Raw genomic sequence first — 24639 nt, 5'->3', positions numbered from 1 at the left:
CCCCTCTGCTGCTCATCGGTTCCCCCCTCCCCCCCCCCCCCTCTCCAACCGAGCCATCTCCAACGCCTGATCGGCCTCCAACCACGGCTCGGCCCTCCGCTTCCTCCCCAACCCATTAATCGTCGTACTCCTCCCAATCCGAAACGACACGGCCAAAAACCCAAACACCTTCCTCCGATGCACCCCCAACAACCCCTGATCCCCCTGATACGCCTCCAGGAAGCGCTTCCACAACCCTGCCAACTCCTCATCCCCCCCCTCCCCGACCCACCCGCCGACGTCCACCTCCCGCACCGCCGCCAACACCCCCCGCCAATGCACCGGATACATCGCCCTCACCACCTGCGCCTCCCTCCCAATCCCACTCCCATACTCCCTCCGCCCCGTAAACTCATCCATGAGATGAAAAAACGGATGTGCCGTCCCGGCCGCCCCCACGGCGCCCTCCACCCACGGAATGCCCAGATTCGCCACCGTCAGCGTCCACACCACGGGATCCAGATGGCCTTGCACGGCCCGATTCGCCGTCAGTTTTCCCAGCGTCCGACCCACCTCCTTCAGCCCGGTATGCAGCCTCCGAATGGTGCCTTTTAACGCCCCAATATCTCGGGCCAAGACCGCCCGCTGCGCCTCCCCGATCCCCGCGATCATCGGGATCGTCTTGGCATTGATTTCGATCATCACGCCCACGAACATCTTCTCCTCTAGGTTTCCTACCGTGGGCACGAGGAGGGAGAGATTCGTCACCCCGACCCGGCGCGGATCCACGCTCGTCGATGTATAATTTGCCACGACCCCGTCCACGTACGTCAAGGATGGAATGGGAGTCTCTCGCCCGAGACGACTACAGACCACGCCCCAGGGGAGATGCAGCGCGGGCGGCAGGATCGCCCCATGGGAGGGGTACTTGAGGGTTAATGGTTCGCTGCCCTCCATGCGAACGTACACGTGGGCCGCCATGCCGAGGATGGTCGCGGCGCGTTGGAGGTATTTGTCTGGGAGGGCGGCCGGGGAGGCGTCGAGGAGGGGCAGGGCGGTGATGGTCGAGCGGACGGTTTGGGTTTGGATGAGGTGGGGGAGGGAGGTGGCGAGGGTGTCCCAGGCGGAGTGGGAGGGGGGGAGCTGGGTGGTGGGGTGCAACGGGGAGAAGCCCGCGGTGTGCGAGAGGAAGCCGGCATTTTCGTGGTGGTTGTGGCGGTTGGTGTGTTCGGCGGTGGTGATGGTGCGGTCGATGGGGGGGATGATGCGGGATTTAGGTGGAGAGGGGGTGGTGGTGGTGGTGGTGGTGAAATAGTAGGTGATGAAGAGGAGGAGAAGAAGCGGGAGGAGGCCGATGGGTAGGGTGAGTGTTAGGGGGTAGGAGTCATGATGGGAGGTGGCACTGGTGGTGTTGTCGAGAGGGGAAACGGTCCATGAGTGGGACATGGTGAATGGGTCACTTCGTCTTGATGAATTGACAGACAGACAGACGAGCTGCAGGCCTCGTATTTATATCCGGCCAGGGCTATGCTAGTGCAGGATTGGCACCATCTGCAATCGTTGACGGAATCCTTCGCCCCCACTCCTCTCGAGGGCCATGGATGGCATTTGATTATCTCTTGTTTTTTACTATGATCCACTATACATCGCCACACCCGAGAGTCCGCGGTATATGAGGCATTACAGCTTAGCAAACTCCGCCCCAATCTGACGCAACAACGCCCCATGATCCTTCGTATACGTCTCACCCTCACGCTGAATCACCTCGCGCACCCACGGCCCGCGCGGATGAAACGCCGCCTTGAACGGCAGCGCGCGCATCACCAATCCATACGTGCACGCAATCGGGTCCACGGGGATCGGCTCACCCGTCTCCGACAAACCCGCCTTGATATCAAACGCCCAGATCAGCCGAGCGACCACCGTCCAGATAACATTCCGCGCAAAGTACCGGCCCGGGCACGTCCGTCGGCCGTAGCCAAAGGCCGGCGCCGGGAACGTCTGCAGGGTTTTCCCGTCCTCGCAGAGCCAGCGATCCGGGATGAAGTCGTCCGGGTTGGGGCCGAAGACGGCTTCTTCCCGGGCGATGGTCCACACGTTGGCGATGATCACCGAGCCCTTGGGGATCGTGTAACCGTGGTAGGTGGTTTCCTCGCGGTTCAGGTGTGGCACGCCTTCCGGGCCGGCGGGCCGCCACCGGAAGACTTCCTCCACGATGGCGCTGATGTACGGCAGGTTGGCCTTGTCCTCCGGACCGGGGAGACGGTCGCGTCCGACCACGGCGTCCAGCTCGGCGCGGGCCTTGGCAATGAAGCCCTGATCTTGGGTGATGCAGGCGACGATGAACCAGACCAAGCTGTCGGTGGTACCGTCCAGCGCCGCATCAATCATGGTCCCCAGCTCGAAGGCGAGCTCGTCCAAAGGCATATCATTCCCATCTTTCTCGACCGTCTGCTTCAGCTGCTGGGAGATATTCCACGCCTCCGACTCCAGACCCCGTCGAAAGTTCTCCGCGCGCAGGGCATACTTGGTCTTGTAGTGATGCTCGGCCTTTTCCTTCCAGGGGGCCAGACAGCTGGGGAGATGGTTCAGGATGGGGAACTGGTCGACAATGTGCGCGCCGACTTGGATAAACTCGGAGAATTCCTCGTTAAATTTCACCACGGCGCGCAGCACCGGGTCCTGGGCGTCTTGGATCCGGTACCCGTAGAGCAAGGTGTGGATGATGCTGGCGGTGGTGCGTTGGAACGGCGCCTGGACATCCGTCCCCGCGCCCCCGGCATTCTGCAGCAGATCGTACAGCAATTGCTGGGATTCTAGCGTCTGCACGGGAAGATAGGCCGCCGCCGGGGTGGCGTTCAACACGGAGACTTGGAGTCGCTGGTGGTGGCGGAATTGCTCGGTGTAGTTCATCATCAGAATGTTGAGCCCTTTCAAGGCCAACTCCGTGGCCAACTGGTGGGATGGTTTAGCCGCGGCACGGACCAGGTGGAGAGAATGGGGGGGACTTACAAACAGACGAGGACGGTCGGAAAAGGTGGCTCCCCGCTTGGCGAGCAGCTCATGGGCGGCTTCGGACGTGGAGAGGATGATCACGGGCTGGCCCAGCATGTTGACGTGCACAATTGGGCCATATTGCTCACTCCATTCGCGATACGTCCGCCAGCCGTACGACTTGGGGGCTTGGTGGATATTGCCAATAATGGGCAAGGGTTTGGGGCCAGGGGGTAGGGGCAACGACGAGGTTGACTTGGGCCGTGTCAGCACGTACACGCCGATGAGCAGGGCGACGACCGCGAGGACGGCCGCGGAAACCATGATGAGTGAGTGTGTGTGGGTGGGGGGGGGGGGGGGGAAGAATAAGGTCGGCGAGGAAGGATCTTAACTACGGGGAGTGGGCGAGGAAGAAAAAAACAAGCTGTGGTGGCCCGTCTGGGGCTGAGCCGGATCGGCGATGGGCTACTACTAAGCCTCGTTGCTAATTGGGCTGCATCATGCCTGATGCTCATGCCACTGCATTTGCTGGCGTTGGTTAGCTTCGTCGAATCGCCTCAGCCCCGACGGCCCCCGATTGTGGGGGCCAAATGGTGGGACCGGTTCGTTTCATATGCACACGCCTGCCTCTGTATCTCCACGCAGGTTTGGATGAAGTGATTCCCGCACGATCAAGCAAAGGTTGGGTCCTCCAGCCGCATGCACGCACTCGTATTTACGGGATCGCTGCTTTTCGACTTTCGCCTTATCCGCTGGTCATACCATGATCCTATGGAGGTGATCATATTGATGATGATACAAACATATATCTGCTGCCCACAGGCCATGACTACACCGGGAAGGTGACCATCAGACCGCTAGGAGATGCTTCCGGCATGATGAACGTCACAGTCGGACGGTCTACCCCCCCGGCATATTAATAGTGTCCGTCAACTGATGATACCTGACCGAGATGCTTACCATCTTTTGCCTTCCTCGATTTCGCAGTCGCGCGTTTCCAGAACTTTTTCTCCCGATTCGAGTACAGAAGCCCTGAATCATATTCGACACTGCCGGGAAAGAACACCGGCACCAGAGCAGCCCCAGCCTTGGTAAACCACTTCTCTAATTCCATCAACGCACCCATCACATCTCGGACGTCGTCTTCCCCAAGCTTATCGCCGAGTTCCGTGTCGGTATTCGAGTCTGCTGGGTCAGTTTCCTTCAGTCTATCCTTGGCAGCCTTGGTCCGTTTATAGGCAATGATACTTGGCCGATCTTTATGTTCATCCAGTTTCATATTGGCCGCTTTACGACTGACCTTGGATGCCGAGACGCAGATATTCTGTACCATGCCTAACCCCCCCACACCAACAAGATACCACGTATGGCTTGTTAGCCCCGACACCGTGATGAGCAACAGCGACCACAGCACAGCGAGCGTCAGCAACACCCACCGTGTCTCGGGCCGCACATCGAGACGAGCCGAAGACATGGCCTCGAGATCCCACGCTCCCCCGTGAGCCAGTATCACCATCACATACTGATGTCCGTTACCACGAGTGAGCGCCATCATCTTCGTCTTTCCCTCCCACAGCTTCGGAGCCGACCACTTCTCCCCTGCCCACTGGGGCAACGAGCCCGTCAGAACCGCAAAGAACGTCCCTGTGACCGTTACCAGAAAAATGCCCCAATCCCCATGCAGAATCCACGGAATCGCGGCAATGACCTGCTGCACCATAATCGCGATCCAGCACCACACCCACGGGCAGGACACACTAGGGCCATGATCATTCACGGCACCCGCCACAAAGATATCAATCTTCATGGACACCTGGCCCGTGGAATCCGCCGGAACCAGGTTCGGATCCGCTGACCGATCTGCTTTAGCGACGCTCCCTTCGCGATCGCGTACCAGACGACCCAAGACCCAGGAATTGTTCTCGCGGACATAGCCGTTATCCAGGTTGATGACTTGGACGGCGGTGTCGGGACTGGGCATGAGTCGGCGATCACCGAAGATGGTCCCGAGCGAGGAAAAGGCGTATGCCACCCAGCCGAAGGAGAATGCGACGGGGGTGAGGTAGAGCCATGTGTTGTCGAGGACTCGGGGGAGGATCCGAAAGCGGACTCCGACCAGCTGGGCTAGGGCTTTTTGCACGATGTCGCCGCCTACTAGCATGAGGAGGGACATGACGTCCCCCGGGTTGGTCCATTGGGAGCGGAGTTCGGTTTTTACAGTGGTGTTGGTCATGATGCCGGGCAGTGGAGATTCGTAGGATTGGAGGTAAGGGCTGCGAAGATTGTGGGATTATATGCGCAGTATTGCTGGCTGTTGGCGGCTGATTCTATCCACGCATGAATTGGAATGATGGCATAAGATGCCACATACCGCTCTTCATCGCTGTTGACGTTAAAGTGTCCAACAAATCACATTGATTGGCGGTACAAAGTAGTTGTGCAAGGCTTCGGGGGGTATGAACTTTACCAGGACAGAAACGATATCATCTGGTATTCTGTTCAAGATGTCACTGAATTAAACCGAGACCTAGACTGCTCCAGAAGAGACTAGGCATCTGCTGGAAATCCAGACTCGGCGCTGCACTGCCCCAAAACTAAAACATCGTATTCATGCGCCACGAATGTAAGTCCCGAGCAGATCCATGGGTTGTCGAATTGAGCTTGCCGCACCTTATTTCTCGGCGCGTGTTGATCTGAAATAAGCTTTAAGCGCTCGGATACCATGACACATTTACCACTGGGGGTGGCTTGCGCTTTGATCCAGTCGGTGATCTAGATGTTATCCTGTGATAACTCTAATGGGACCACTGGTCCGGCACGGGTGATTTGCGGGCGACCGAATGCGCCAAAAACTCGGTTGCGCAGATCCCAAGGAGCCAAGACCGAAATGATCGGAACAACCATTCGTGATGGCAACTACTTCGTGACACTTTCCTGGGATCTTTTGTGTCTCTGCAGAGCAAGTGGCAAATGACATGACTTGAGGCACAGCAGGTTGCTCTCAGATGGACAACAGAATACGAGCGCTTTACTGCCTTCCATGGTCGTACGAGGAGTTACAGGAATACCAAGAGGTGTGTACTCCGTATCGTTGTCATACCCACGTCGAGTTTATGCAAGGCGAATATCAGTTGACGGAGCCCGAAGATCGGTGGTCCTGGAATACCACCAATACCCAGCGCACACAACAAGCACAATACCACAAAATGGGACAGGCACCATCCACGACGTCTGAGAACGAGAGGACCGAAGGGAACGCCGCTGAAGAAGCAGACCATGTCAACGCAGAGGAGGAACTAAACCACGGCGTGGGATCTCTGATCCGCTACCGGCTGGTCCGCCTGTCTGCGATCAGAAAATGGACTCGATGGAAGAGATACCAGGATTTAGAGCCCGCAGACTATGTGGAATATTACCCTATCCGTCTGGAGCTGGATCTGGGTGCAGCATTCATCAACCCCGAGACAGGAAGTGAAGAACAGCTCAATGTCGACGCAAATGATGCAGAAGGCAAGACAAGAAGAAAAATGTATTTTATTTCACATCGCTGGCTAACCCAGGTGCATCCGGATCCGGATGGAACGCAGTTGAGAAGGGTGCAGCAGCTTCCTCCCCGACCCCTGGGCCATGATTCATCATCTATAGGTGATGCTGGTAGTTCCTCCACGTCAACAGTCGCAGAGGCCACCGACCCTAGTGCACAGCATGACCCTGCATCCAATATTTTAATCTTCTACGACTTCTGCTCCCTCCCCCAAGAACCTCGCACGGCAGAAGAAAACGACACCTTCAAACTGGGAATCCTTGGTTTGAACAATTTTCTCTACTATACGCGTGTCGTCATCCTTGACGACCACGACTACATGTCCCGAAGCTGGTGCTTGATGGAATACTTCATCAGCTCCTTCAAAGGAAGTCTGATCCTCGACGAGAAGCGAGATGATAGGATGCACTCACTACATCAACTTGCTGTAATCCCAAACCGGAGAGTTCGTGAAGCGAGGTCAGCAACTGCTGAGACAGAGGCTATCCGGGCATCCAAAATGGGAGAGATCGCCATGTCATTCTTTGCCGAGAGCTTTCAGAATAGTTCCGTCACCAAAGGCACAGATCGTGGAGCAATCGAGGCCGTTTTCAAAAGATTCATCCAGGATAATATTCGTGCGTGGCGGCACGAGGCTGACGTGGGATGGAAGCCTACCTGGTTGGAGGAAGACCAGGTTGACCGGATCTTAAGAGGTGAACGTCTCCGTTTGATTCAACTGCCGGAGACAAACCTGCCAGCGCCAGAGATGCCAGCGGAGATTGAGAGCGTTGTCCCGTATGTGCTTCTTGCCATTTTGATTGAGACACAACTGACATCTGCAGGCAAGCTGCTTATGATAATGAACACGACGCGTTGGAGCCCTTTTGGGTGATAATGCGGATTCTTAGAGGAGTCAATGCATTCACGCGATATCTGCTTCTCAATGACCCCGTGAGCAAGAAAGACGACGATATGCTGAAGAAAACCAACATGATGTAAATACTAGTCACGTACCTCCTTTCACTGGCGTTGCTTGAGATTCGATTGTGTTTGATGTACGTTTAATTCGTTACCAAATTCCAGTAGCACAGTTCCTTACTCATCTGATCGTACCTAGTTCAAGAAAATTCTGCTTCTGTGCCTTGGGAATCGGGGGTGCTTTCATATTCAGTGTGCGACAGATGAGCATGAACGAGCATGTGCCTCAAACAAGATTAATACCACAGATGGTCGCATCCTTACCAACTGCCTGGCCATTCATCACCCCATGCAGATAGCAATACCCAACAACAGAACAGTATTTCCTGCCCTGTCCACCATCACCCACACAGCAAGTGGCTGGCATCTGTCGAAGAACAAAAGGCATCCTACTCCCGAGCAATACCGCCACCACATCCCCCGGCTTCATATCCGGCGGCCCAAATCCCATATACCCTTTCTGCGTAGTAAAGAAGGCCCTATTATCATTCGGAAGCCAAAACGATCGGGCAATAGCCCTCAAGTGCTCCTGAAAGGGATCATAGACTTCTCCGACACCTCCCCGGTCTCTCAACCTCCTCCACCACACAAAGAAGCTTTCATCCTCGGCCATCAGCTGCATATGTTCGTTTGGCTTGGTCTCAAGAGCATCATTCAGCATCGTGCGCCAAAACGCTTCTTTCACTGCGCCCCCTCTGGTATACGGGCATAGGGCGTCGGCGTAGTAGCGAGCCATGTGGGCGAATTCGTCTAGTCGGGGGGCTAGTGGCTCGTCTTGCGAGAGAGGTGGGGCTGTCTTAGCAACTACATCAACGTGGACACCGCGGACAGCTAGAACTCGGTTATGGAGGTCTGCTACCCTCCCATTTGATGGACCAGCATTGAACTTCCAGGAGCGCGAATGCACCCAAAGGTCACGTTCCTCACCATTGCCCCTGCTCCGCCAGTCGGGACACCAGGTGGGTATTTCCGAATTTGGGACTTTCCTCTCAACTGTCGCTAATATCTCCAAGGTATTGGCTTGTCGTATAATTTGCCAGGCCATTTGGATATAAACCTCCGATACCGGCACCGTGTAATCAGGTACAATAAACAGCCGTTCGGAGCAATCTCTAGTCAGACCTAGAAGGGAATAAATCTTGTCACGACCATCATATGCACCTCTGGTACGGGTCATTTCCAAAAACCTCTGGAGTCGCTCGGCCTCTTTATCCGCATAGTAACCCCATTCTTTTCGGAGGATTTCCAAGGCCGACGTATGTTGCCCAATGGCCAGTAAATGTGACTGCAGAGAATTGGGCAGGCTTCGATAAAAATCCCGGCAGCATCGCTCCATATGCACATGGATCATCGAACCTCCTCTTTCAACAATATCCAATGGCGCCACTACTTCACCATAGATCACAGTCGCGGTTTGTGATAGAATAGCCTCTTCAACAACCCACACCCGCTGCCACCACGGACTGTCTGCGATATGTCCCAGCACCGCAAGTGTCTCAGACCACACCTCCGAATTCGCGTCGTCCAGACGGGCCATGCTCAAACATCCTGCGTCAGCAAGTATACTCAACACAATATACGCACTGGAGATGGCCTGCCGCAATCGGGTCGTAGGGTTTAGTTGGGAAAGCTGGTCGTCACTCATCGTCTGCCAAGTCTTGTAATCATTAAAGCTGGGCACGTCTTTCTCTTCACACCAGTACAAGCGTGGAGGATCCGCCCAGGTTGACTGCTCTTCTTCCGGTATGGTTTCCAGTACACCGCTCTCGCCGAGATAGATTTGGACTTCGCTGGCGTAGGAATAGATCTCCTTCATGAGTTGGATTTGTCTTGTTTTTTCGGGCTCTACAAACGTTAGGATCTTATACTCTGAAGGCAAGGTGCAAGGGAGGGTTGTAAGACAACTGACTATCTTCCTGATTAATACACAACGCATCCACCCATATATCCCTCGTCCCAGCGGCCCGTCGCAACCGTCGAAGTGCCATATGTAAGTTCTTCGTCACGAGAAACCGCGACTCTTCCAGACAGATGGGAATCTTGTTTGACAGGTCGCCCCAGGTATATGATAACGCTTCATACTTTGGTTTATCGTCAAGAGAGACAACCTTGAGATTGCAGGAGACACTCTCGGACCATCGTCCTGGGAGTATCGATGCGAGTCGGATCTGGCGCTTGTCGGGGTCGAGTTTCGTGTACATCTCTCTGATGGCCCGTATGCTGGGGCGGAAGATATTTGTCAACGGATAAGATTGGTAGAGTGCGTGGTTGGTGATGAGCAGTCTGCTCACGGCGAAGTTCAGTGCTCGGCCGTGAAGAGAACCTCTGCGGGCACGTAGTAGGTGACAATCCTTCCTACGGTAACATCAGCAACACTATGGAGAGCTCTGAGCTAGCCGTGATATCATGGAAAACTAGGAGACTTTTTTTTACTCTTGATATTTCTTGGGCCCTGTCGAGTCTCTGACCGTACACTTAAAGTTAGTTTTGACTGCGTTGATGATCGGTACTATTGCTGGTCGGAAGATTCTTCCACCTATGACATAGGCAAGACATTCATAGCAATCGCCCTTCTGGACCGTGATATGACCCGTGGTTGTCTTATGTGGGGTGACCCGAACGCACCCATGGGCGGATAACCCTTTACCGTTGATATGTTCAAGAAGTTGATGCCGTGCAAGGGAGCCTGCCACATACCATCATCTAGACCGCCTAGCTACCCGCCGAGTCTTTATTCCCCGCAATCAATGTAGTCACTGCCTGAGGCTGCAAGGGTTGCTGGCCTTAGGTCATTGCTGAAATTTGATCCACCTTTGTTATCGGTGTCTGTCATCTGGCTGCGGAGCACAAAGTCCTAGTCAATGCATAAGGATCGAATCCTCAGCTCGACCCACCCGGTCTGGTCCCCGCGATCCCGGAAAGACCCCGAGCGAGTGTCGTGTCTCCGCCTGCGATGTACATAGGTACCCGGACTTCTGTAATATATTGATGGAATGGGATAACCATATTTCATCGAGATCCGCCAGATCGCTCATTACTGCCAGATTATACGTGGCAAGATTTATTTATTACTTTCTATTGCTTATTATCTCAGGCTAAGAAATGCCATTCCCAGATGACACTTGTTGCTGCAAAACTTTGAGAGACAGAACAATGGGTGACAAGGTCTCAACGGGCTGACCACCCCCGAATAGGACGACAAGGATAACGCAAGCTTGGACAAGGATCCTTGTCAGCCAGCCATCCCCCGTCTGCTGTCTCAGAGCCTTATGGCTGGATTGCAGCCGCAGGCGCCTCAGGACAGCCCGACCGTCAGCGGAGGAGGGCAAGTATCAGTTCACCTATAGGATTAAGAGCCGAGGGCACGAAGTGGGTCTTCGCCGCAGTACTACGGCGTACGAGTCATGTCAGCAGCAAAGCCCTATGGTGGACAGCATAACTTGAGGCATGGGGATTCCGAGACTGGTTGCCTTATCTGTGAATCGATGGCGATGAGCGATCCTGCAGAGTAACGATTGGGGTAGTGTGTGGAGCAAGAGGGAAGCGTGGCATCGATGTGAATGGTCTAGACTTTGGTTGACATGGTGGTTCGGATTATCCGTAGGGGACTTATTCTTCGAGACACCGTCAGAGCGACATTCCAGTTCTAGGAGCATCATGCAACGAGGCATGTTACTTACATGCAATGATTTTCCTTTGCGGTGCGAGCTATTCCACGATACATATAGTTGAACCATACAATGAGCTACAATCGCTTTGTGTACAAAAAAGTAAATCGGGTACCTATGCGACCAACTCCGAGGAACTGCTGTAGATCTGTCTGCGCTTCCGAAATGGGATTGGTAGATGATGGTTGACTATGTTGAAGCCCTACGCTAGAGCTGCGCCGTCTGACCTTTCCAGCAACCCGAGGCTCGCAGCACCAGCTAGTCAAAGCAAGTCAACTGCCTTCGATCCATTTCGGGACATTGAAGTTAAGCAAGGATGATCTTCTTTAAGATGGTGTCTCCCATTGGCTTCGTCTTGCTAGTCGCGGGCCAAGCTGGCCCGGGCCGCTGTCAGCCGATGACGTGGCGGGAATTCGATTGGCTGAGCCGAAACCTCACAAATCACGATCGATGCAAATGTTTGCCCTTCCGGTTCTATCCGCCAATAGGGCCCCGCCAGGAGGCATTCGGGGATTACAGGGGTCCCGGGGACCTTTTCCCAGGAAAATCGAAATCCGCCGATCGGAGGTCTAGACTAGCCACCATAGGGTGGGTGCATAGCAGTTTGTCATCCATGCATGTTGCAGGACCTAATGCGATGCGTTGACGTGATGGGATGCCAGTAGATTATGGGTTTCTGCAAAGCTATCAAGCATGCGGGCTGCAGAGGGACTTGGCCTCGAAAGTGGAACAAGCATTGCATTTGGCCACCTTTCCGACCTGATTTATACGGAGTACACTGCACATCCTTCCAACCTACTCGGAGTGAGTTCAACCGGGAAATCCCATTCGGTTCCGAGATTCTGATTATACCATCCCTCCCTCCTTTCTACTTGGAGATCCGACATGGCCTGGTTTCCCTCCTCCGTGGACTCGGACGACTCAGGATGGCACTTCGATGTGTTAATCTTGCTCGCCGTCATCGGAGGATCTGCCATCGCCCAACACATCCCCGCCATCACGGCCTCGAGCTTTTCCATCCTGCCACGACTCATGCCAGCACCCGAGACCTTCCTCGAAACCGACCGCAAGAAACGCATGCCGGGAAAGGGTAACGTCAAAGTCGTGGGCGTCAACTCTGGGACCTTAACATCGGAACTGAACTACTTTGCGAACCTGATCCACGATGTCGACTCCCTCCAACCGTACGAGTTCAAGGTCTACGACGTCAAATTACGAGGCACGAGCGATGTGGAAAACAACCACATCCAGGGCATTCGAGGCATCCGGGTCAAACATCTCTCGTGGTCCAATGCAGCCACCGTCTTCTCCGTCCTCATCACCATCGGTCTCTTCATCGCGGCCGGAGTCGTCCACGATGGTGTGGCTCTGCTGGCACTCTCCCTCATGGCTTTGTCCTCCAGTGCCGCGAGTACATCGGCATGGTGGACCCCGAAACTGTCCACGCGCACCGCCAAATGCAACGTTCCCCAGGCCGACCTGGTGATCATCACGCGAGGCTGTGCCATGGTAGTGGTCAAATGCGACGAAACCGTGAGTCGCGAACTCTACGTGGGCATGGACGTCTGCGACTTCAGCTTCACCGAGCACTGGCATCATCTCCTGCTATGCATCAGTACACTTCTCCTGATGGTCTCGGTAGTCCTGTTCAACAACTGCCGCTGGCAAATGCAGGTCGCGATCGGCGCGGCATATTTTCTTCTGAACATCCAATACTGGCTAGTGGCGCTTCTGGTGGATCCGAAAAGCATGTGGGACTTGAGTCGATATGACATCCGAGAGGTGATGACAGCCCCAGGGGACAATTTTACTAAGACGTTGTGGCTTGCGATTCAGCACACGGGGTCCGTGAAATGGGCCGAGCATGCTGCCGTGATCCCTCAATCGGAGAAATGGAAAGAGTGGCAGGAAAAGGCCGAGAACCAGGTGACGAACTTTCCGGCTTGGGATGCGGTTGGGGAGAAGGATCGATTGTTTAATGGGGCCAATGCTAAGGTCGATCCGAGGGAGGAATCGTCGTCGGATGCGGAGAAAATTGAAGACCCCATTCCCATTGTGTCCTGAGCTCGGACTCGCCGTCAAGGCCGCTGCTTCGCTTGCACGCCATGTCATAGGGGGAGCTTTATACCAAGCGATGTCCGCCACGACCCAGTCGTTTCAAACAGCGTCGACGAGGCAGAGTTCTTTGGGTCATTGTTCTGTGGTAACTTTATATATAAAGCTAATCTATTCTCTTTAACCTTGTAGCTATAGAGAAACGAAAAAGGTACTGCACATTCGACTGATGGTCTTCGGCATGTAGGGGGTTTTCTTGTTCGAAAATGCCCACTCCGATAGATCTAGATCTACAATATGTGCTACCATGCTGCTCAAGGGCGATGAAAAAGACCTCCGCCCTAAGGGATCACGGGTAGCAGGAGGTAGTTCTCCTGTCCATCGAAGTGCATGCTATTAATTCCCAGTGAACTTCTCGGCAGGCCTACAAAGAGACTCGTTGGTATGGAAATCAGGGATTGTTGATCTGCACATACCGGTCAATCGGCAAGTTATGCTTAAACAAGCCTACCCCTGGCTCCGTATCCTCCAATGAGGCTTGTAAAATAAACTAACCCCCTCTTCAACAACACCACTTGTCAACCACAGCTCCACATCACATTCATAAACCACTCCGCTCCAAACCAGCTGTGCATCAATCGATCCATACCCACCGGGGGACATATGCCCTGCGGGAGGGACTCTCATGGTTCTTTAGCATGGAACATATACTGGGGGGTTGTCTACGTTGACGGTGGGGATACAGCTCTGAAGGGGTCAGAAATTAGTGCGATGGCGTCAGACTGATACCAGGAAATAGCTCAAATGGTTTTAGAGGGTTCCTGATACTGGATAAACTCAGTTATTTGATATCTTTAAGTCTGACACTGAATTAGTTTCTTATATAATATAAATCCTGATACTAGATCAATTATTTTAGGATTGCATTAGCTCAACATATAATAGAGCTTATGTAGTATTAGGAATTTAGTCTATAATAGCGAATACTAGATAAACTTAGAGTTCTAGTCATAAAGGAAATCAGAGAATTTCTAATCCTAGATATGTTTTATCATGTGGAAGACTCATCTGGTGTCAGGAATTCTCTGACCCCTTCCCAACTGGGACCCTGTTGACAGTTCCATTGACGAGGGTGTGATGATGCAGACAGCTTTCTCAAAGTAGAAGAAAAAAAAACATACAACAGAAGGGATTCGCTGGTGGTCACCCACCCAACTACTAACCTCCCGGCGTGTGGCTTAAGTACGGCTGAGCGGACGGGAAGCCCTGTTCTCCACACCCTATGGTCGTATGTATTGGATACCACTGAAAATGAGTTCTATTGTATTAGGCTGCTGTTGATGAGTACAAAGTGAGTATGCCACATTCCAGCAACTTGATATCCCAATGTAGGCAGGCATACATCGACACACGACCTACCCATGATTATCTTCTACTTAAAGCTCAGAAATTCAAGAACAACCACTCTAGAAGAAAAATCATATATTCAATTCCACATATCAACATCAATATCGTACACGGCCACAATTTAACCCACCCTAATTTCTTCAAATCATGATCAGTTAGCAACCACTTCCACCACGTACAACAAAGCCACGGAAAGGAGCAACATACAAGAGCTGCAGCGTAAGATCACCATGAATCTTCGCCTTAAGTTGTACCTCCACATCCAGATTCAAATCCAGCCGTAACCGCAACTGTTCATCCTTCTTCTTGCCCCCGACCTCTTGTTCCTGCCGCTGCAGTTGCGTATCGTTTCCCTGTCTCTGGCCGACGATGCTTCGTCCGAGCGCTTTGCCGGCCGTGTTGCCGAGAGTGCTGACGGCCCGGCCGGCCGTGTTCTCGGCTAGTTCTCCTACGCCTTGGGTCAGGTTTGACGGGACGTCGCCTATGTTTCCCACGGCGGGAAGGGTCATGGTTTGGGGTCGTTCCTGGGGTCGGTTTCGTTGACTGCGACGGCGGAGTTGTCGATATGATGCGGCTGCGTTGGAGGAGCGCGATGAGGATGATGGCGCTGGGGTGCGTTCTCGAACTGGGGGATTGGGGCGCTGGCGTTGATGTTGCTCTGGCTGGGGTTGGGGTTGGGGTTGGAGTTGGGGCTGGGGTTGTGGAGGTGGCTGCATCTCGCCTTCGCTCCAAGACGTGGATCGAGTCTCTTGGTAGACTTGCATTTCTTCGGTGTTGGGAGATGAATATAGGGTCTCGGGCGGACTTGGGGCTGGTTCCGGCACTTCCACGGACTCGACTGGCTGATCTGCGGGTTCTGAGGGAGGGTCTAGTGGTTTTGATATACCGGATGGCATAGCTCGTTGCTCGAGCTTGGGGGGGCGTCGTTTCCGAGCAGGGGTCGAACTGGAGGGTATTGGGTCGGCCATGGGGTAATCGAGTGCAGTAGACTCAGTAAAGAAGAAGAATATATATCTAACTACTAGGAATGCTATCGCAAGAATAGATATGATAGAAGGAAATATTCAGATGCATCATCGGGCGGATGGAAGGCGAATGCCTGATGTCATTTCCCCAGGCCCAAAGGCACTTACGACACGATACGAGGAACCATCCCATGGTTCCAGGGTTCCGAGATATCAATACTATGGAAACACCCTCGGTTGCTTTGTCCCCAAACAATATACGATGATGGAGTTCTTATGTAAGGTTCGTGCACCCGAGGATTGCTTGCCACCCACGTTGTTATGCGGCGTTTGACTTCTACAACTATAACTCATCTGCACCGTGCAGTATCTATCACCAGATACGTCGCTGATTTAGTGGCTTGGATTCTGCACCACCAAACATCACAGTGAGGAAGACCAGAGACAAGCGATCATGGCACAATCATCCAACCCGTATCAACCCCAAACTCAACAGCAAACGCAAGCATACCCTTCCGTCCGTCAAGCAACCCGAAAGAAGCAACAAAATCCACTCGGGGACTATGCAGCTCCCAATACCTCGACCGCATTACAACCAGTGCGGCGCACCATGTCCCCTTCACCCTCCGTCACCGAAGATGAGGCAATAGACATAGGGGAGACCGCAAGTGAACGAGCTCGAGGGAAACTCGCGAGACAGGCCACCGGACAGGATATGACCCAGATGCCGGAGCAGGAGGATACGGGGCTGAAGTTACGGCTGGATCTGAATCTCGATGTCGAGGTCGAGTTGAAGGCGAAGATTCATGGGGATATTACGCTGGCTTTATTGTGAGTGGTCTTTCCTTTTGCCTTGCGAACTGCTTTTATCAATTTGGGTTGAGGACGGCTAACGTTCCTCAGGTCTTAGTACTTGTTTAGATGATATACTTACGAAGCTTGGTTTATAGTGCTTAAGGTCGAATTTTGGGTATAAAGGTTGACAGCGGGGATAAGAGCCTACTTGTTGTCCATAGTATATATCATGTCCCGCTGTGTACATTCATTGAAGCACTCATTCATTCATATAACCCTAGACAGCATCGTACGTATACCTGTGTCGACGACGTACCCTAGAAAGGAAGCCCGGGTGAAGTATGAAAGTAAATCAACTTTTGGGACAGATGAATAAACTATGCCAACCATAACCCCCTCAGCTACGTAATACTCAGTCAATAAGATCACATATCGAACCTCGACTACCAAGCCCCCAAATCCCCTTTCTTCATTTCCGTCCCACGGCACTATAAGCGCACGTTCCCCTCCCCTCAAACCTATCCCCGGCACATACAACCGAACCATACCCCACACTCTCCAGGGCATGCTCCCATGGATATCACTCTGGGCACGACTCACCAAACCATAGCTATTATAGACCGAAGCATTCCAATGGTCAACACCGCATACACTCTGGCCGGTATCACTCCCGCAGAGTCGATCAGATGATCCTATCTCATAATAAACCTCCCATAGCTGCGGTACATGGCGAGAGCACCATGGTTTTCTATTCTCCGTCCGGGAAGTGGAAATGGGCAGGGCCATAGCTTCCGATAGTTTGAGGGGAGTGTCCGTGCACATCTCGTATTGGCTTCTTATCTGGTGATTTGATATGACGTATCGGTGATGGATGGTATGACGATGTTGAGAGTAGTACTGTTGGTGATATAAGATTATTGATCGTGTTCAGAGGCGTCAGGATGGAGGTATGCTACTGCCGTGGTATACTACATATCTTTAATTCTGAGATTAATCATATCGTGAATTTTCAGAGTTAAAATAGGCAAAAAGGGGAAGAAAGAAGAAGCAGCATAAGAAAGAACTTGAAGAAGCAGTCAAAATCGCAAGAATGGCGACTACTCAACCCATGAGGCAGGCGGGCTCGCTGGGGAAGGGAGATGTTATGAAGCAGACTCCTGTGAGCAAGCAGGCTCCTGCTGGCCCCCCAGAAGCGATGGGAGATAATGCTTTGAGTAAGTAAGAAGGGTGGTGTTTCTACTCTCAAGTGTCTGACTGTGATCGCTTCTAGACGAAGGCGAGGAAAAACTGCACGTCAAACAAACGGATGAAGCACAACTTGGACCGGCGGATCTGGAGGCAGGCGGAGTCCCAGAACAGAGACAATCTATGCCCCAAGATACAGGCACAGGCTCAGGGTCCAGTCAGAAGCGGTCCTTTGTTGAAAAAGGCAAAGCCGCAGCCGGTCGAATCGGCCAGTTCGCCAAAGGTGTCCAGTCTGTGAGGGATCACTTGCCGGAGAGAACCGCGGAACAAGTCCCACAGGAGGCTGGGGATGAAGTGGCGGAGGGGCAAATGCAGGATATGGGGGAACCCCAAGCAGGTCTCGATGATATGGTACAGAAGCCAGCTACTTCGGGCATCGAGCAGGCCACGAGGACCGTGGAAGGCCTGAAAGGGCTCTCGGTTGGTGAATCAGGCAAGATAGTCAATTCATCTGGACAAGCTGTTGGTAAGGTTGTCCAAGGAGACCCAGATGATCTCGTCGGTCAAGTTGTTGGTGAGAATGGTGAGATTTTGGACGAAGATGGAGACTTGATCGGACGGGTTGACGTCTTGCCGGAGGAAGAGATGGAGGCCGCCATTGACGGAATCCCTAGCCAGTCGTTGTTGCCAGACATTTCTACCCTCGAAGGCCTCAAGTGTACCAAGTTCGGCAGTATCCTGAATGCCCAGGGTACGCTTGTGGGCGAGCTGGTCGAGGGGGATGCGAAAAAGCTCTTCCGTGGAGGGTTCGAGCTCGACGCGAAGGGTCAGTTCTGGGATCACCGTGGAAACATCATCGGCAAGGCACGACCAGTTCCACCGGAGGAGGAGGAGACGCACCCCTTTGAGGGGATGAAGGACCTATATGTAGGCCCGGACGGATGGGTGCTGGATGGGGACGGCCAACGGATTGGACAGGTGGTCGAAGGGGAGGCCAAAGCCCTACAAGGCCGCGCCGTCGACGAGGATGGCGATATCTTGGATCGGCATGGTAACCGGCTGGGCCGTGTAGAGCCATGGCAGGAACCCGACAAGGCAGAAGAGCCAGAGGAGCCAGAGGTGGCAGAGGAAAAGCCGGATCTCAGCAGCTTGTCTGGGCTCACGACAACCAAACTCGGTCTTGTGATAGGGCCAGATCAAGTCCCTATCGGCAAGGTTGTTGAGGGAGACGCACGACACCTGGCTGGCAGGACCGTCGCCTCAGATGGTCAAATCTGGGGAGACCAAGGGGAGGTCATTGGCCGGGTAGAGCTCATCCCCGAGAACGAACGGAAAGACCTCATGCGACCATTCCAGGGCGAGATGGACCTGATGGTGAATGGGTCGGGATGGGTGGAGAATGATGAGGGCAAGGTGGTGGGCCGCCTGGTGGAAGGCGACCCCCAGGCACTTCAGGGCTACGAGGTCGACGAAGATGGAGAGATCGTGGATCAACATGGGACGGTGCTGGGCCGGGCTGAACGGTGTGAGCCCCCTGAAGAGACCGTGGAGGAGCCCGATCTATCCGTGTTGGGGGGCAAACTCGTGAACAAGATGGGTAATGTGGTGGATACAGACGGCGTGGTCTTGGGTCGGCTGGTGGCAGGCAATCCGCGCAAGCTGGCCGGCAAGACCGTGGATGAGCAGGGTCAAGTCTGGGACTCCAGTGGACACGTCGTCGGTCAGGCCGAGGTTCTCCCTGCGGCTGAACGAGACCGTCCAGAGGGCCCGTTTTGCGGCCTCGATGGGCTGACTGTGGATAAGGAGGGCATGGTGGTCGACGTGACTGGCACGCCTGTTGGCCGTTTGGTTGAAGGGGATGTCCATCGCCTTTCCGGGCGTGCCGTCGATGAGGATGGAGAAGTTCTTGACGGCTCGGGGAACGTTATCGGCCGGGCTGAGCCTTGGGCTTCCCCCGAGGAACTGGGCAGTCCAATGGCTGGTCGTAAGGTGAATCGCGAGGGTGAGATCCGAGATGAAGACGGCAACCTAATCGGCAAGCTCACCCAGGGCGATCTGTCCAATCTGGTCGGCCGAACGGTGAATAAGGACGGCTATGTCGTGGACAGTGACGGTAACAAGATTGGCGAGTGCACCTTGCTGGAGAATTTGCCCCCCGAGCCGGAGGCCGAACCAGAACCGGAGCCAGAGCCAGAGCCAGAGATGTCTCCCGAAGAACGCGAGGAGCAGGCCCGGCTGGCAGAAGAGAACGAGCTGGCCAAGAAGATGTGCTCCATTGTGCAGCAGACGCTGGACGCGGTGGAGCCGATCTGTAGAATGATCACCCAGGTAGGACTGCCCATCCATACATCTGATATTGATCCTTCTTGCTGACTGAAGCCGGATAGCATATTGAGCGAGCCAACAGCACGCCTAAGGAGGACTTGGATGAAGAGGAGCTGGTAAAGCAGGTCAAACCGCTCATTGAGGAGGCCGGCAGTGCTCTCCAGGAGTGCAAGGGAGCTCTCCGAGCATTGGACCCAGATGGCCATATTACCGCCAATGCGAAGGCACACAGTGCATCCCAGGAAGCGACCCCGCAGGAACACCATCTCGCGGAGCTGCTGAAGGACTTGACCCAGCTGGTGACCGAGACGATTGAACGTGGAAAGAATCTGATTGCCGACATGCCCCATGCAAAGAAGGAACTCAATCCCTTGTGGGCATTGTTGTCTGAGCCCCTCTTTCAGATTATCGCAGCCGTAGGTCTCTTGCTCAGTGGCGTTCTTGGCCTAGTGGGCAATCTTCTGGACGGCTTGGGGCTGGGTGGGCTGCTTCGTGGTTTGCTCGGCGGCTTAGGCGTCGACAAGCTCCTCGAAGGGTTGGGATTAGGCACCATTACGCAGAGTATCGGCCTCACTGGCAAGTAGTCACTTCGCTTGATGGAGCACTTCCTCGACCCTGAATTCTCGTTCCGTTGCATTGCAAGTTCTTCGACTGCCTCCATGTATCCGGAGATAGGACAATGACTATTCATGGAATGTTTTTTGTCTGCCGTAGTTGCCTAGGGAGCCCTAATGCCTACCAAGGTGAAATTTCCACAATCTACATATCTGTACCACGAATATCTGCATCCGCAGATGTTCTAACCCCAGATCGCTTGTACACAGTAATGTGAGAGATGGTATATAATGGGCCGAACCGTGCAGCATTTAGAAGGGCAGAACTCGGGGAGAGGGGGTCAGGTACAGCTATCATCGGATGTGGCATTGAGAGGACATCATATGCACGCCACATGGCGTGCTCCTCGATTTAATCTAGAATAGGATAGGCTCCCGTGCCTGTCTCTATCGGCCGATTGAGATAAGAGTTTAGTTGCATCTAATCAAATCACAAGGATGCACTAGACTGCCCGTGCAGCTTGGCAGATGTGATCAACAAGACATCGCGATTAAAATGGGTCCTGACGTGCTTTGGTGCCTCATACACTCAGCAGAAATAAATAGATACCCCGCAACCAGACGTTACAGCATGAAGACAGTTGTCCATCATGGCTTCCAATCGTTTGGTCCAGATTTACCGGTCATGTCTCTTTCAGATTATTATTGTCGGGCTGGTCGCCTTTTGTGAGCCCGGCATCTGGACGGCCCTGAATAATCTTGGAGCGGGCGGCAATGCCAGTGTAAGCTTCTCGAGATCCAAAGCTCTGTTGCATTGATCATTGACAACATGGGCAGCCTTTCTTGAACAATGCGGCCAATGCCCTAACATACGGGCTCATGTCCGTGGGCTGCTTCCTTGCTGGCGGCGTCACCAACAAGATCACGGCCAAATGGACCTTGTTCATCGGCGCTGCCTTCTACACTCCCTACGCTGCAGCGTTATACTGCAACAATCGCTACGAAAATGAATGGTTTCTGCTTCTCGGGGCCGCGCTCTGCGGTATCGGGGCATCACTTCTCTGGGCGAGTGAAGCGGCCATTGCGGTCGGGTATCCGGAACAGGAGAAAAGAGGACGGTAAGACACCTGCCGGCCAAGCCATCACCCTCAGTTCACTAATGAGATGATCAGGTATGTTGGAATCTGGATGGGAATCCGACAGATGGGCCCTCTTGTGGGCGGGGCGATCTCCCTCGCTCTCAATATCAACACCGCGCATGCGGGCAAAGTTACCTACACCACATACTTAGGGCTTGTGGCCATTTCGTCTCTCGGCGCTCCCTTTGCACTGCTGCTCTCCCAGCCACAGAAGGTCATTCGCAGCGACGGCACCGCCATTCCTTACATGAGGAGAACGACCTTTGCGATCGAGGCCAGGGCGATCTGGAAACAACTACACAACAAGTACATGTTGCTACTTATTCCGGTCTTCCTCGCCGGACAGTTCGGCACCACTTACCAGGGCAACTACCTGACCAGTACGCATTCTCACAGTACTCCCTTAAGCACCATGAGATAAATACTGACTAAATAACAGCCTACTTCACCGTCCGATCCCGCGCCCTCGCATCCTTCCTCACCGCCGTCGTCGGCGCCCTAGCCAACATCTCAACCGGTCTAATCCTAGACCTCAAGTCGGTGTCCCGCGAAACCCGATCCAAAAGCGTCTACATCTTCATCCTAATCTTCCTAACCGGATCCTGGATCTGGAACGCCGTCGTGCAGACCAAACTCTCCCGCATGGCCGACCCCCCGACCTTCGACCTCGGCGACGGACCCTTCTTCAACTCCGCCTTCACCGTCTACATGTGCTTCAAGTTTTTCTACGAAATCCTCCAGACCTACATCTACTGGCTGATGGCTGAGATCAAGGGTGCGCAGCGGGACGGCGATATCGCGCGCACCACGGGGATTCTGCGGTCGTGGGAGTCAATTGGGAGCACGATTGCCTATGCGGTTGGCGCGACGCATTGGCCGAATCGGAATCAGATGATTCTGGGGTTTGCGTTGTGGGGATGGACGATTCCGTTTACCCTGTTGGCGGTGTTTGGGAATTGGAATGTTTCTTCGGCGCCGCTGGAGGGGGGGAGGGATGAGGAGACGGAGACGGATGGTAGTAGTTTGGAGGCGCAGAGGGTGGTTATTACGAATGGGAAGGATTGACCATGATATTTGCTTTCAATTAGGGTCTGGGCATCACGTTGGGAAAATAGTCTAATGTCCCGACGAATGTATATGTCGGTTAATACATATGCAATAGATGGAACAAATGATTGTATTGACGATCACATTCTTCATCCTATTGATATAATTGTAAATCTTGCGGCAAGCAACACTATCTCCAGTTTCTCTATTAAGCTTATTTTGGGTTAAGTCATAAATGGAGACTTTCGGTTCATTCTTTTAAGTGTCAGTAACTTGGCCTAATTTAACTATTGTCTATATTCACCGCTTCCACCACACAAGAGGTGGGTGTTTGGTGAGGTTCAGGACCTCCTAGAACATAGCTTCAGACCGTAGGTCTGAGTCAGAGGCAGGTATATTCAGGCTATAGCACTGGATCAGGTACTGCGTTTTTGGAGCTTGACAGGGCTCTTTGAGTGCTCCGTAGAGCCCTTGTAGCCTGCTAGAATGCCTCCAACTGTGGACGACCGCACAACCTAGTATCTACTTAATCCCTGGGTACAATGAATTATTAATTACAGTTTTAATGCCTGTAATAATTCTTTTCTTGGAGAAAGTGAGAGTTTATGCATAATAAAAGCGTGATTCTGACTACCGCGCTTCAGGGAGGGAACTTATTAGATATCTGTTTTCATCAAAAGTATCTCAATACAAAACATGAAATAGTAAGAAAATAAGTGATAGAATACCATAGCCGAATAACAGTTTGAGTCAGTCAAATAATACAAGCGATTTCGAAAGGTGTATTGACAAACCAAGTTATCAGATCTGTATTAGTAGCAAAAGAAGGGCTACAAGATCTTATGCACACAGTTGCTCGTGTAATGCACTTCACCTCACCGTACAGCCTGCAAAAACCTTCAAATCTCGTTGCTCCAATTGGTGGAATCAGGGTCATCTGCCCTGTTGGGCGATACTAGGCTTTGCCCGGGGTTGTGAGCTGAGCCTTCTCCTCACAAGACCCTTACCCGGTTTTAGCTTAGTATGCCACTATTGTGGCAACCCGGGAGGCTATAACGAAACTTACGATGTCAAGATCATTTTGTCGACAAGTTCTGATCACTGAAACAGGTTCAACCTTCAAGCTGGGACCCACTGAGGTACGTAAGCCTGGCCCGCTAAGTTTAAAAGCCTAACGAGGGCCGGACCTTAAGCTAGTCCAAATCAATCTAACTGTCAGTGCAGACGCTGCTTATTCGTAGGAGAGAGATTCCGCTGCGAATTGAAATTGGAGGAGAAGATTGTTCCAATCCCATAATTTTTCTTTTAGCCGCATCTGCGCTTCCGAATCGACAAACTGGATAGTGGAAAGAAGGGTTGAGCACTAATGCGAGGTCCATAATTCGATACATGAGGCTCATAGCTTTAGAGCTTTGCTGAATTTTGTCTCGTGTCGGATGACTGACCTTAGTACTGTGGTAATCTAAAGATAATATCATGAGGCAATTGTCAGCCACCTCGTGATGTCAGAACCCGGAGAATTTGTCCTCTCAACCCCTATCAACAATAGTTATATAAATTGGATTTTCTTCACATCAAATTGTATGGATCCAGCTCCAGACACAGCCATTAGAAGTAGCCATGAGAGACATTTGAGGTCGAAAACAATGGCTTTCTCTCTCTCTCTCTATCTCGAACCAATGTGCCGGTAAACTAGTTCAAGTGCTAGCGCAAAGCTAAAGCAAACCGGATAGTCCCTAGGTTGATATTAGGAGGTGCCCAATCTTCTCGGGATCTCCGGCAAAATCGATTCGACTCAGTCTCATTGCGGATTAGGGCCTACGTCAGCTGAACGTCTAAGCCTTTTGTATGGTCATTGTAACGTACGACAAGATTGAAGGCCAATTAGGGAACGGATAGTGTCCACTATGTATCATGAATTATCTCAGGATTCATGCAGTAGAAACGGGGAAATGTGGGTATACTTGTGTTGCACTGCACCTTGCCTACTCTGTCTAGAAGTAGAGTAACACCATTCATGAT

At 52.9% G+C, this 24639-nt stretch overlaps 10 protein-coding genes across 10 annotated transcripts; 5 read left to right on the top strand and 5 right to left on the bottom strand.

The window, feature by feature from the left end:
• Nucleotides 1–39: 39 nt before the first annotated feature.
• BO80DRAFT_319529 (uncharacterized protein) lies at nt 40–1239 on the bottom strand (the record flags this gene model as incomplete). Its single annotated transcript, XM_025715111.1, has 1 exon — nt 40–1239. A coding segment is annotated over one exon (1200 nt), but the record flags the coding sequence as incomplete, so codon positions are not given.
• Nucleotides 1240–1659: 420 nt separating this feature from the next.
• On the bottom strand, nt 1660–3297 carry BO80DRAFT_447796 (cytochrome P450; the record flags this gene model as incomplete). The annotated part of the gene is made up of 2 exons (XM_025721632.1): nt 1660–2934; nt 2992–3297. The coding sequence occupies 2 exons, from the start codon at nt 3295–3297 to the stop codon at nt 1660–1662; spliced, it is 1581 nt and encodes a 526-aa protein (XP_025572519.1).
• Nucleotides 3298–3771: 474 nt separating this feature from the next.
• Nucleotides 3772–5396, bottom strand: BO80DRAFT_427667 (uncharacterized protein). The gene is made up of 2 exons (XM_025720070.1): nt 4293–5396; nt 3772–4165 (listed from the first exon to the last, which is right to left on the bottom strand). The coding sequence occupies exons 1-2, from the start codon at nt 5204–5206 to the stop codon at nt 4099–4101; spliced, it is 981 nt and encodes a 326-aa protein (XP_025572518.1). The 5' UTR covers nt 5207–5396; the 3' UTR covers nt 3772–4098.
• A 187-nt stretch (nt 5397–5583) lies between these two features.
• BO80DRAFT_437280 (uncharacterized protein) lies at nt 5584–7498 on the top strand (the record flags this gene model as incomplete). Its single annotated transcript, XM_025720999.1, has 3 exons — nt 5584–5596; nt 5968–7294; nt 7342–7498. The coding sequence occupies 3 exons, from the start codon at nt 5584–5586 to the stop codon at nt 7496–7498; spliced, it is 1497 nt and encodes a 498-aa protein (XP_025572517.1).
• Nucleotides 7499–7703: 205 nt separating this feature from the next.
• On the bottom strand, nt 7704–10140 carry BO80DRAFT_504294 (HET domain-containing protein; the record flags this gene model as incomplete). Its single annotated transcript, XM_025724418.1, has 3 exons — nt 9911–10140; nt 9387–9832; nt 7704–9322 (listed from the first exon to the last, which is right to left on the bottom strand). The coding sequence occupies exons 2-3, from the start codon at nt 9676–9678 to the stop codon at nt 7704–7706; spliced, it is 1911 nt and encodes a 636-aa protein (XP_025572516.1). The 5' UTR covers nt 9679–9832; nt 9911–10140.
• A 1735-nt stretch (nt 10141–11875) lies between these two features.
• Nucleotides 11876–13515, top strand: BO80DRAFT_427666 (uncharacterized protein). Its single transcript, XM_025720069.1, has one exon. It carries the CDS (start codon nt 12031–12033, stop codon nt 13207–13209), a length of 1179 nt encoding a protein of 392 aa, XP_025572515.1. The 5' UTR covers nt 11876–12030; the 3' UTR covers nt 13210–13515.
• A 1213-nt stretch (nt 13516–14728) lies between these two features.
• On the bottom strand, nt 14729–15575 carry BO80DRAFT_447791 (uncharacterized protein; the record flags this gene model as incomplete). Its single annotated transcript, XM_025721631.1, has 2 exons — nt 14729–14738; nt 14815–15575. The coding sequence occupies 2 exons, from the start codon at nt 15573–15575 to the stop codon at nt 14729–14731; spliced, it is 771 nt and encodes a 256-aa protein (XP_025572514.1).
• Nucleotides 15576–16026: 451 nt separating this feature from the next.
• On the top strand, nt 16027–16407 carry BO80DRAFT_447790 (uncharacterized protein; the record flags this gene model as incomplete). Its single annotated transcript, XM_025721630.1, has 1 exon — nt 16027–16407. One exon carries the CDS (start codon nt 16027–16029, stop codon nt 16405–16407), a length of 381 nt encoding a protein of 126 aa, XP_025572513.1.
• A 1050-nt stretch (nt 16408–17457) lies between these two features.
• On the top strand, nt 17458–20461 carry BO80DRAFT_480633 (DUF3659 domain-containing protein; the record flags this gene model as incomplete). Its single annotated transcript, XM_025723358.1, has 3 exons — nt 17458–17526; nt 17706–19880; nt 19940–20461. The coding sequence occupies 3 exons, from the start codon at nt 17458–17460 to the stop codon at nt 20459–20461; spliced, it is 2766 nt and encodes a 921-aa protein (XP_025572512.1).
• A 620-nt stretch (nt 20462–21081) lies between these two features.
• BO80DRAFT_480632 (MFS general substrate transporter) lies at nt 21082–22635 on the top strand (the record flags this gene model as incomplete). Its single annotated transcript, XM_025723357.1, has 4 exons — nt 21082–21213; nt 21269–21549; nt 21604–21950; nt 22010–22635. The coding sequence occupies 4 exons, from the start codon at nt 21082–21084 to the stop codon at nt 22633–22635; spliced, it is 1386 nt and encodes a 461-aa protein (XP_025572511.1).
• Between the last annotated feature and the right edge of the window lie 2004 nt (nt 22636–24639).

The sequence above is a fragment of the Aspergillus ibericus genome (assembly GCF_003184845.1).
Source record: "Aspergillus ibericus CBS 121593 unplaced genomic scaffold BO80scaffold_38, whole genome shotgun sequence".
Lineage (NCBI taxonomy): Eukaryota > Fungi > Ascomycota > Eurotiomycetes > Eurotiales > Aspergillaceae > Aspergillus > Aspergillus ibericus.
Note: the sequence above shows the minus strand (reverse complement) of the source record. Positions and strands in the feature narration are given on the sequence as shown.